The sequence below is a fragment of the Schistocerca cancellata genome, chromosome 2, assembly GCF_023864275.1.
Source record: "Schistocerca cancellata isolate TAMUIC-IGC-003103 chromosome 2, iqSchCanc2.1, whole genome shotgun sequence".
Taxonomy (NCBI): Eukaryota; Metazoa; Arthropoda; class Insecta; order Orthoptera; family Acrididae; genus Schistocerca; species Schistocerca cancellata.
This window is the reverse complement of record NC_064627.1, coordinates 387,541,127-387,554,240: the sequence shown is the minus strand read 5'-3', so window position 1 is coordinate 387,554,240 and position 13,114 is coordinate 387,541,127. Positions and strand designations below refer to the sequence as shown.

General features: G+C 35.9%; 1 protein-coding gene across 2 annotated transcripts in view; it reads right to left on the bottom strand.

Moving 5' to 3' along the window:
- Positions 1-12,459, bottom strand: part of LOC126161801 (serine/threonine-protein kinase mTOR) — a 276,188-nt gene extending 263,729 nt beyond the window's left edge. Inside the window, exons 1-2 of one of the 2 annotated variants that reach the window (XM_049917889.1) lie at positions 12,217-12,459; positions 6,971-7,082 (exon numbers count right to left, since the gene is read on the bottom strand). In XM_049917889.1, the coding sequence (XP_049773846.1) occupies positions 6,971-7,063 (93 nt within the window). In that variant the 5' untranslated portion in view covers positions 7,064-7,082; positions 12,217-12,459. The remainder of the gene's footprint in view (positions 1-6,970; positions 7,083-12,216) is intronic. The other variant, XM_049917890.1, reaches the window with a different exon arrangement.
- Positions 12,460-13,114: the final 655 nt, after the last annotated feature.

The following is a 13,114-nucleotide window of genomic DNA, read 5'->3' as shown; positions in this document are numbered from 1 at the left end:
CAGTCTCACAAACACATCAAATGGGAAAGTTCCAATGTGAGTTCTCCCCGAAACCCGCAACAAATCTTTCATCATCCAGTTAACTTGCTGTACAGCTTTGTCGTGCCAAGATTGAGCACACTGCCACAGAACCTCAACAAGACTCTCATTTATGTGCGTAGTTGCTGCCCCCAGTGTGTCCAGATCACTACTGGTAGTATATCTCAAGTTCATAGCCAGGCAAATACAAGCTCTCCCAATTATCAGTGCCTGATCCTCCGAATTCATATCCTTAGTTAATGACTTAATATCCTCTATTTCATGGTCAATGCTTGCACCTGGTTTCACAATGCCTGCGAACTGAAACCCTGATCCCAACTGTCCCTACAGTCGTTGCTTTACACCCCTCCCATGACTGCTACCTACTAAGCAACAACACTTTTTTTACTGTCTGACTGTTCTGCAAACTAACACCTCTTCGTTCATTACCTCTAATGGTGGGCATGTTACATTTATGGTGAGCTAACCACTGGATACCTTAGTTCAGCTCGACAACCTCAACAGAATTTTTTCAGTACTAGTGGTGGTGGTGGTAATGAGTCGCCCTAACTTATTTACAGAACAGCTTACATTAAAATACTATTGTGGTTATGTATATCTGTGATGCATTTATGTAAATAGTTGTGAAAAATTGTTACAGTTGGGGGGGGGGGGGGGGGGGAGGTTGGAAAGATACTGTGAGCTGTGGGTGTTGGATGTTTCCAGCCATGCAACAACATGAGCGACAAAAAGTGTACACTGAGAGGTTACCAGCTGCTGAGAAATTTGCTGACAGCCATCACGCACAAAACTCAGTTGTTAAAAGTGGTGGTAGCATTACTCAGTTGTACAAATTTAATGGCTCCTAAAAATTTAGTATGATCTTAATGGCAGTTTGATTTTGGTCAGGGCATCAGAGAGTTGTCTGACCATGAGTTTGATCTGGTTACAGATGGGTTAATGTTACGAGGTTGGATAAATCAGAGTGGGAACTTGACTACCTATGAATACAATAGTTTAATGGGTTGCTTTAGCTGATTTCTAAAGAAATGTTAGCATGGGTTCCTATAGAGGTTTCAAGATACCGTTCAGCTGATATTCAATGTTGAACTGGATTCGCATTCTTGGTCAATCCAATGCAGTCCAAAATCGGTAGATGTATTTGTAATGGTATTAACCAGATTATTGGATGCCAACAGATCACTTTCAACTTTGTAGTTTGTGTTTGAAGATTATTTGGAGCTGATATAATTTCCGACCTTGTTCAGACAGCGGTAGTGGTCCTAAACACTCTTGTGGAAGAGTGGTTACTTGCTGAGTCTTTAGTACTGGAGAGCGAATTTCTTTGAGTTCATAAGTATGACTCACATCCTTAATACTGTGTTAGTAGGCACTACATTAATTTCACCAGAACTGCAGATATCAAATGCAAATCAAATACAGCAATTCACTGACTAACTGTTGAACTGTTTAGACAACACATCTGTAAATCATATTTAACTAAGAAACCCATTTAGAGGAGATGTTGAACCATAGACAGACACATTTTTAGACTACAAGATTTTATCCATCAGGCACTTGCACATATCGCCACTTTTCTCCCTGACACTGTGTTCACACTGGGGTCCTGCTTGCTCTGAATGTGACAGAATTAACTAACTCGAAGTCTAGATTTCAATATTTGTATAAGGAACCATTTGGTCAGATTTTAGTGCTGCTATTCACTTCTGCAGAAGTTGTATCAAGTACCCAATAAATGCTTTAACACATAATGGGGATATGAAGTGGAAAACATTTACTTGTCTGATTAAATGTCAGTGAAAAAATGGTGATGATGTTAGTTCTTCCTTTTTTTTCCCAAGGCCATAATAGCAGTACTATTTACAAAGGACACCATTACAGCAAGCAAAAGTGTAACTATCATCACTGATGAATAAAAGAATCCGACTAGCAGATGAGTTAAAAAATAAAATTAAATCCCAGCTTGTCATGTCATAGCTGTTGGAGTATATTCAAGACATTATAATCTCTAAGGAAAATAAAAGTCTAGATCAGAGTTGAAAGGAAGGTTTCAACTGGGGTTAGTTTTATCTAAAAAAAATTTGTTACTAAAAATATTTTAAAGGCAAGGAAATGAACTAATAGCTCCCATAAAGAGTAGGTTCAAAGATAATAATCTAACGTTATAAAAAAATAATTTATTGTGATCACACATTTGATCTTGGCTCCTTTCTGATCAGTGGTTGTCAGTTGAGTTCATGCTGCTCCGGAATGTTTACGGTTGTTACCAGCCTCAGTTACATAACAGTACTGTGTGCCATAGCAATAAGTAGCCATTGTGAATACAGTGCTAATCTACATGCAGTGCTGTCAATGTTAATTTATTTACAAAAATGACTGAAGAAGCTGTACCCGGTCCTTCTAACGATTCACTATCAACTTTTGTATGACTTCAGAGATGCGTTCAACCATAACATTTTCATTCTGTACAAGAGTCATTAGCTGGCTGCTCTGGGAGAAGGAGATGGCACTAGTCTCAGCAGCCACTGTGCTACGAGCCAACTGCGAGCTTCAGCTCCCAGCATCCTATGCTCAGGGGCCAAATACAAGCATGCAATCAGCATTTTATTTAGTGGAATGTTCGGATTACTCCAGAAAAGAAGCATAACAAAAGATGGAAGGTGATGGGTGTAAAATACATAAAAGGTTGAACAGTTAGTGAGTGAATTGCTATATTTGATATATCTATAACCGAAACTATGAAAATTCAGAATCTTCTACTGCAGAGGAGTGTATGAGTAATTTTGATTTGTAGAATCAGAGATAATAGTATATGTTTTGTTGTTTTAGAAAGCAGCATGCTTACTTGGCTTTACAGTATATAATTATTTGATGAAAACCAGTAAATAATTTCCTCTTAATGGGACAGTTAATCTTATATTTTTTTGAACACATTAGCTGCTGCACTCAACTGAAGAGGTAATCAACTGCTGGACATGAGTTGCAATTGTGCAGTAGTAGTGTTATATATACAAAACAGTTATACCATATTTAGACAGGACATAGGTTGTCAGGCTATACATCTATTACTATCATAGTTACTGTAGAAACTTTTCATTGGGAACAACGTACGTGCAATCTTTTAAGTAACCTTGAGTATATTCGGATTAATGAGTCAAGTGGCAATGTACATAAGATTGCATGTATGTGGCTGAGTAATATCATTATATTGGGAAGAAGGGCAGCATTAACCAAGTACATCTTACGAGGCAACTTATGAGGAAGGGAGACAACACACAACTCAATATTCAAGTGTCGTAAAGTGGATATATTTTGACCACTGTGGTTACTCTGACCACTCATACACCAAAGGTTTTACAGCTCTCTGCTGGTTCTCAGTTAGGTGTTTAGTATATACTTGGTGGTAAAGTTCCATCAATATAAGCTAAATGGCACCATGTTGTGCCAGCTTTCTTGTGTAACAGTTAAAAATAATGGAGTGTGTTGTGACATAATTGTACACAGAAAAGTGTGTTAAAATCATGTTGTCGAAAATCCAACAATATCATTTAATATATGGCGTTTTCTACTACATGATGTAAGCTATGCAATTAATTCTCAAAATGGACCCCTGATTAGCTTTTTGTTCACATGTATGTATCTGCCACTATATTATGATTTCTGAGGTCATGTGCATGACTTCTCCGTTTCAGGGTTAGTTTGACCACTGGTCATTTTTAGCCCAGGATTACAAATACAGAATTTATTAAAGACTGCTGATGCCAATGAAAGCTGAAACCAAGGAATACAAACATTAACCACTGGTATGAAGATAAATGATAATTTGTGATTGTTAAGGTGCCTACAACTAAGAAAAACAGATGTCAGTCATATATTGCTCAAATTGCAAGCTGTTGTGGTTCAGGCAGAGATTCAGGTACTACACATAATGTCAAATATCTCTTGAAACAAAGAGTGAAGTTTGTTTGGCCACAAAGTGCCAGACATTGTCTCGATTAATGGAGAACCGATAACCTTAATTCTAACTGTAACAGACATTTTGAGATGAGGCTTTAGGTCTAAGAGAGATGAAACTGAAGGCATTATGCTCAGCTAAATTTGGAGCTATGTGTGTGGTACTCCAACTTAGCACCTGTCATTATGTTTATAATTCTGATGGTGATGTATCTCAATTTTATGTACTGCACTAGGTTTTTTCCTTTTATGAGGCTTCATAAAGCACTAAAGAAAACTTTAGATCAGTTTTTTTTTCTCTGTGGTCAAAGTTTCATTGTGTTTTTGAAATACTGACCACAATGGAATGGCAGCTAACTGTTGTGGTGGAAGTACTGGTCGGTCAATGTACCCCCAAATCCATGATAACTTCAACCACCTACTGTTTTTCCATTATTTCCTCTGCATTTCAGACAGTGTTCTCTACTAATTCATATATAATCTTTCCATACAAGCCCTTATTTTCACTGACAAAAATATCACAGACATTAAAATACAGTCATGATAATCCCATTGAGTACCTGGCTTACAGTATGTTAAGAGACCACCCATGGATAATATGTCTGAAGGAAACACTTGGCTGAAACCAGCTCAGCCAGACTAAAAAACTTAAAGAACTCAGTTGTTGCCCATTACTGGAAGCACCATTGGTATTACACTTTGTCGTGCACTTCACAGTGGTTTGCAGATTATAATTGTAGGTGTAGATCATGACATTCAGGAACATAAGATTACAGTTTTAGTATATTCATCCTGAATGAGAGTCACTGTGTTAACAACTACACCAGTTTTCCGTAAAGTAGTAAGACCTCAGCTGTGATGTCCAGACACTGCAGCCAATGCTCTATTAATGACATTGCAAAGCATGCTGAATAATCTGATTGGCAGTTTTTATGTGCCACTATAACACTTTCTTCTTTTAAACATACCGGTAAGTCTTTTGCAGAATGAATCAGACATGAGCTACTGAGCACTCACTAACACTGCATCCAACCAAAGTAAAAAGTCTCAGTTCTACAATCTTTATGAGCGTATTGTTTACTGAATACACTGTGATGCTACATGTACTTTAAAAAAAGTTGATGAAAATAGTTACAAGATATAAGATGGTGGTTTGATAGGACTGGTAAAATAGCAAGTAAAATGTTTGTTTCATAAACAACTCACTTCACTTCTTGACATAGTCTCCTTTGAGAATACACTTGCTCCAGAGATCCTTCAAGTTTTTTCATCCCATCGGAAAAATAACCTCAATCAAACTCCATAAAATACTCGTTGACTGCAACTATGATTTCCTCATTTGATGTAAATTTTTTTTCAGCAACAGAAAGTTTCAAGTTTGAGAACAGGAAGTAGTCATTGGGGCTAAGTCTGGTGACAGGGGTGGATGGGGAACCAATTCAGAGCCCAATTTGCACTCTTTTACCATTGTTATCACTGATGTATGGGATGGTGTACTATACTGAACGGCACTTTTTTGTATATCAACCATGGTCTTTTCTTAGCCAAGGCACGTTTCAAATGATCCAACAATGAGGCATGATTGGGTCCAGTTATGTTCTACATTGTTCCACATAATCTATTAGGATTATTCCTTTAGAATCCGAAAAAATAGTGGCCATTAAACTTACCAGCTGACACAACGGTCTTTGTCTTCTTTGGTGCATTTTCACCAGCCTTTGTCCCTTATTTTGACTCTGGTGCATAATGATGGATCCACATTTCATCAACAGTCACAAATCGGAGCAAAAAGTGTTGCAGATTGGGATTAGACAGCCCCAGGTATTGTGTTGAAATTTGCCAGGTGTGCTTATGGTCAACTGTGAGCAGTCACAGCACACATCTTCTTCATAGCAAATTCTCCATGCAGGATATTATGCTCTCACTCAGATGAGATGCCTATGATCACAGCAATCTCTCAAATTTTTATTCAGTGATCTTGCGGTACCATATTAAGGATTCTGTCAATGGTTTCCTTTGTGGTGACCTCAACTGGTCGGCCAGAGCACGCTTCGTCTTCAGTGCTTGTCAAACTACATTTAAATTCATTAACCCAAAAGTAAATGGTCTTCAGTGATGATGCAGAGTCCATGCAAAATTCATCCAGTTCTGTTTTGATCTGTGCAGCAGACCAACCTTTTAAATGAAAGTGTTTGATAACAGTATGAAACTCAGTTCTCTCCATTTTCTATCACAGTCAACAAATGACCAATGCAGACAGCTATCAACAATTAAATGTATGCAGCACAAATGTTCCATTGTTTTATGGAAATTTACCAGATTTATCAAATCACCCTTGTATAATGAAAGAATTTCAGCTAGTTAATTGCTTTCATTTTTCATGAATAATTTGTATAAGTCATAATTATGTGGAATGAGTCACACTACATGCACATTACACATTCATATGTAAATATGACTACTATTTCCATTTTTTTTTTTTTTTTGGGGTGTACAGTTGTGAGTTAGTAATTACTACCCACCACCTTCTGCACGGTACAAAAATAGATATTCTCACACAGAACAGAGCATGTTGTCAAGGAGAAACTTTTCCAGTATATTTTCAAATTTAATTTTGTTGTCAGATATTTTATATCATTTAGCAAGTGATAAAAACTTTGGTGGCAACATTATGTCCCTTTTGTGCTAAACAAAACCTTAAAGAGGAGTAATGAATGTCATTTTTCTTCTGGTATTGTAATTATGTACATCATCACTTCTTTTGAACTGCAGCGGATCATTTACAACAAACTTCATGAGGGAATAAATATACTATGAGGCAGTACTCAAAAGGACTTACTTCTTAAAAATGTGTCTACAAGGTGGTTGTGAATGAGGACCAAATGCCACTGACTTAGCAAAACATGAAAAATAAAAACACAAATACTTAAAATATCTTTTAACACTGCTTACTCAGTAAAAACAAACAGATACTTACATAATGGTATAGATCTCTTGCTGCCTTAAACCTGACTTCATGGTGTCGGGACTTCAGTCCCGTCACAAACTGTTGCATTAATGTATTTGACATCTTGACCACTCAGTGTTGCCTATAAAAATGCACCCAGATAATTACACAAAATTAAGAAGTATTCTGAGCAATAATGAGAAGTTAGCTGCATTACTTATTCATCACACACACACACACACACACACACACACACACACACACATACACACACACAAGGTCAAGCACATATTTGTAGCTTATGGTTTCTAATGTCTATGGTACACTCTAAAAAAGTCTTACAATTATTTCGTGTGACTTCAGGAACTGTATAAGTTAAGGGACAGGTAACTCAATTTCACAATGGCACAGCTTTGTTACCTGTTTCAAAAATGTTGTCTAACTTTTGAGTCTACATGAGAAGCTAAAAGAATCATCACTCATATTCCCAATTGTGCACAACAATGTGATAAAAGTCATGTTAATTTTTCAGCTTCTCTTCTAATTGTTATTGCAGTCGCTGGTGAAAGAAGAAGCAGAGACAGAAAGGGAGGGGAAGATGTTTCAATATCTGCAAAAACAGCACAATATGCTAAAAATTCAAAATTCTGTGAGATTAATAAACACAGCAACCTAAATTATGTTTAATTATTTATGGCAAATGGCTGCAAGATGATGGCAGATTCATATCACTGACCACACAGAACAATGGAATCTTCATAACACAGGGAGAAAAACATGGCTATAGATCCATTGGATTTGCATACTTCACCAAGAGACAGTGCTTGCAAACTCTTAGAGATTTGGTCACTGAAAACAAGTGACTCTTCTCACAATCTTGGTATATCAACCACAGTACTTAAATCATGCTGGCTTGGTAGTGGCTCTCTGTGAGTTAACACTGTAATCAGTCAATGTGACAGTGTGTGTTGTGTGAAAGAGTGAAATAGCAATAGTTACTTTTATTTACACAAGAGAGGGTACATAAAATGATCCCTACCTACAGGTACACCTCCCTCCTCCCTGTTCTCAAATTTTTTTTGAGAAAGTAGCTTCAAAAGAAATACTTCTCCGACATTAACAGTTTAAAAATTGCTCAGTTTAGCTTTCATAAAGGCATCCTCTACAGGGAAAGCAATATATTATATCATCAATCTCAGATCTGCTCAAACTGAACAATAAAATTAGCCTGCTGGTATTTTCTGTGAATTTGTCAAGGGGTTCAAATATGTAGATCACAAAATTCTATTAGGGAATAATCATCTTGGGGTTGAAGCTCTTTTTCTGTGTTTGCTTTAACAATACGTATGTTTTTGGATAGGGTCTGCCTTTAGCAAAACACAATTTTGTTTGTTAATCCAAACATGTTTCACTGCAGTTGCAGCATCTTCAGTGGGCTTTCATTTCTCATCTGTTAAAGATAAAGAATGCTCTTTACTGTATGTATACATGTACCTATTAGTTTTTAGATAATAATTACAGATATTTGAAAAAACACGTAAATTATGAATTCATACCTTTTTACCACATGGTATGGTTTTTCTGATGTGTTGTGTTTCTACAGTGTTCCACAGTGACTGTTTTGTTCCACAGTTTGTCATCTGCACCATGTCACATCCAAATTATGATTTGAAATTGTTATTTCTATGCCTGAAATTAATTAATTCAATGTGTGTGTGTGTGTGTGTGTGTTTGTTTGTTTGTTTCTACTTACATAATGTTTCACTTACGTTTTCTTTTTCCTCATCTTCATCACTGTCAAACACTATATATTGAGTTGCCACTGTTTACAGCTGGTAAACAGTGAGACAGCGACAATGGCAACTCAATATCTAGTGTTTGAAACTGAAGAACACTATATATTGAGTTGCCCCTGTTTACAGCTGGTAAACAGTGAGACAGCGACAATGGCAACTCAATATATAGTGTTTGAAACTGAAGAACATGAGGAAAAAGAAAACGTAAGTGAAACATTATGTAAATAGACGCGCGCGCGCGCACACACACACACACACACACACACACACACACACACACAGAATTAATTAATTTCAGGCACCGAAATAACAATTTCAAATCGTAAATTTGACTTAAACAATTTATCTACTTTAAGGTGTAAGTAGTTGCAGATGACAAACTGTGGGACAAAACAGTCACTGTAGAACACTGTAGAAACACAACACATCAGAAAAACCACAACCATGTGGTAAAAAGGTATGAATTCATAATTTATGTATTTTTTTCAAATAACTGTAATTACGATTTAAAAACTAATAGTTACATGTATACAAACAGTAAAGAACATTATTTATCTTTAACAGATGAGAAATAAAAGCCCACTGAAGATGCTGCAACTGCAGTGAAACATGTTTGAGTTAAAAAACAAAATTGTGTTTTGCTAAAAGTGGACCCTATCCAAAAACATATGTATTATCTACTAGGGAAATTAAAATTTCGTGACATTAAAGGCAGCCGCTTACACTGATGGAGCCATATGTTAACAACAGAAAACAGAGGATTACATTAGCAAATGATAACAGACCAAGAAAACAAAATTCAGAGTTGGGAAACATTAAATATGGAGTCTTTAATTGTAAGGTACTTGATCCACTCACAACAGAAACAGAACAGAACTCTGACAATATTTCTCGGTATCTATATGAGCTTTGGGACTGTAAGTTGTGGTGACAGACTAATCTATTTCGTAGCCCAAGGTCTATATGTTGGAAGGTGACAAGTTTGGTCTATGAGTTAGCAAAGAGATATCGATCACTTCAGTTAAACTAATTTCTAACCCTACAAAAAAACCATGTTAACACAATTTCAAACAAATAAAAAATACTTACAGTTAATAGAAGGAGATTAATGGGCAAATAAAACCCTGTGTGAAATTTCCAGGCACCGAGATGGATAACAAACTGAAGTGACACAAACAGGTGAATAAGTTAACCTAAAGCTCAGTGCTGCCAGATTTGCTCTTAGAAATTTCTTTCTCTCTCTCTCTCTCTCTCGTGTGTGTGTGTGTGTGTGTGTGTGTGTGTGTGTGTGTGTGTGTGTACATATATTCTGTGCTCGCTTTCACTCAATACTCTCCTACTGCATCATCTTCTGAGGCGATGAGGCTAAGGTAAGAAAAAATACCATAATCAATTTACAGAAGGCTACATGAAGTAGAGCACTAATACATGCCCCAATGATATTTGAGGTCAGTAATAAGAGTGAATTTAGGTTCGGCTACAAAATATACTGTCATAATACTAAAAGTGAAAATGATTTCTATACAGACTATACATCTATGTCTATAGTTCACATAGAAGTTCTATATTCTACTGAAAAATTCATTAAGTGATTGCCAGCAGGCATCAGGCAGGAGAGTTGAAAATCCCAAATATTCAAAACTAAAGTAAAAGGGTGCCTTATTTGAAATCTGTAAGAATATTTAAACTTGGAAATTGAAACTCCAAAAACACTCATTTTCATATTAAACAGGTTCAACTCTAAATGATCTCTCAATGAATAAATAAATGAAATGAAAACAAGAACTGTTAAGTTTGAAGTAGGCCCTATAAAAACAGCAGGCAAATCGTGTACAAGTAATTTTTTTAATAACTGGTTTCTATTTATAAAATACACTAGAAGTAACTCCTGTAATTATCAGTTTGAGTAGATTGTCACCAGTAAAAATTAGTTGCTAATATCTGCAGTAGCTGCTTCTGCAAATCAATGTATAATTATACTCATTCCAGATCTCTGAAGGCCCTCCTTCATCAGAATATATGGAACACAATGACTCAATGAATGGACCAGAAAAACTTCAGTTGCCTCGTGCAATGGATGCCATGTTTTATAATACTTTGATCCCCAATTAAGTATCATCTAAAACAAGCATTTTCTATGTGGAAAATGATACAAAGTGTTCCACAATTCAGAATCATGTGACAGGACAAGTTTGGCATGCTGCTACAAAATAAGAGAAGATGTATTACTTGTATATATTAATACGTTCCATGAGTATGCTTCAGATGATAAGTAAGTCCTTGACCCCTCCCCCGCCAAAGAAACTGTACATATATCTGTAACATAAAGTACTTCGCAAGTGTGTCTCATTACAATTGGCTGCAAGTCACCAGCAAATCTAGATTACCTGCAGGATCAAAATCAACTGCTGAAAGGTTGTTTAAGATGTGTGAGATGCCCAAGTCATGAGTAACACTGAAACACCCAGTGTCCAACTACTGTATCTTTGCCTCCAAACTAAGACTTGCTGTTTTAATAACAAGACCTCGAGTGACTCAGCTACTACGCTACTGTGGGTCCCATGAACAACATTAGCCATCCGTATATTCCTTGAAGTATGACAACTTGTCACATTGATGGCGCTTAGGATGTTTATGTAAGTGTATGTTATAGCTGTACAAACTGATTGAACATTTTGTTTATAAGACATTATTTCTTTAGGGTGGTGAGGGAGGTGCCAATTCATTGGAGGAAACAAACTTTTGGACAGTGCTGCGTTGTATGCTGTCAGAACACAGGGTATTTTCTCATGTACAGAGCTTGTAATGCAAAATGCTGTTACACACCAAACTCACTATTTGGAGCAAGAGTTTCAAGTTCATTGTAATTTTTGTAAGACAATTCCAATGCACTTAATTTTGTGAGAATTACAAATGTTCCATCCTTAGTGAACTACCTGCTTAAACATTATCTTCCTAATAGCCTCTTCTGTTACATTTTTAAAAGGTGTTAGACTGGCTGAAAGCTACAAAATATATTTTAATTTTACCCACAATACTCCCAGCAGCCGTGATTATACTGAACATGTAAGAGATATAACATGATAACGCCTTTCATCACAAATATTTCTGCTGTATTTCTTCTGTGCTCAATACCCATGCCCGTACCTGCAAATTACAACCGGAATTTGCCTCCAGGCATTAACAACTACTAATATCTGTTACTGTAGCTGACGTCTATTGTACTTCTTGAGTACCTAAAATATATTACTTTCGTTTTCGGGTCTCTGCTAAAAACAATTGTTTATGAAATTTCTTCGGTTTTGGCCTGTATGTTAAACTTCTGTTGCGCAGTGATATAATGTGCAATACATTTAAGAATAGGCCTAATTATACAAATATCTTAAAATCATAGAAACATCATGCCCCGACCGGTGTCAATGCTGGCAGTCAAAATTTACGTGGTGCCTAGAATCAACGCATAGTGTTTCGTCCCCTTACCTGTAGATAATGTGGTGTAACTCTTAGTTTTTTGAATGAATTAAATTCGTGGAGGAAAATTTGGTCTCCCTGGCAAAATTTGTAGGGGCTATTAAATACTGTAATCCTAGTTAAGAAAAAATACGTATTTTCTTTAAAATACGATTTTCCGAATGATGTATCGCACGTCGTATGCGATACATCTTTAATTTTTTTGTCTTCCGGATAATTCCACTAACAAAAACGTCTAACAAAACCCAATGTCAATAAACATTTCAAAGATATTCGACCATAAACGAAAATAAATACGATGCATTCGACAGAAACCAATCATAAATTCAAATGTCAGAGATAACGTAGTATTTGAAATATCTTTGATCAATGTAGAGTTAATAATTTTTTTTTCGTGTAATTTATGCTGAAATTGGAAAGTAAATTCTCAATCTTGTCAAAAAAGGAAATATGTCTGTTTTCAAATGTACATGGAAATATTTATAAACTACAAATGAAACATTTACATACGTCTGTTTATCTCAACAAAAAATATACAAATAGAAATGGGACAGAATAAAAATAATTAAGTTATTCAGTTTATTTTTATACGCATCGTTAAAGAACAACATGTTTCATTTTTGTATGAAAAATATATTTATAAGGCTTAAACATAAAAAATTTTTCAACAGAGCGTTCGTTGTATTGTTGCAACTTTTTAACACTATTATATTTATTTGGTAGTATTAGACATGTTAGGTGTTGCTATGTGATAACCAATTTTGTGATTAAGTTTATTGCCGCTTAGTATAATGGACTAAGTAAAAAGTAAATCCAACAATTACTTGTTTTTCGTAGCCCTATATACTTGAAGTATGTTCAGGTTTTTCCTGGAATATAGTAAGCAGTTATATATGTGCATATCGCA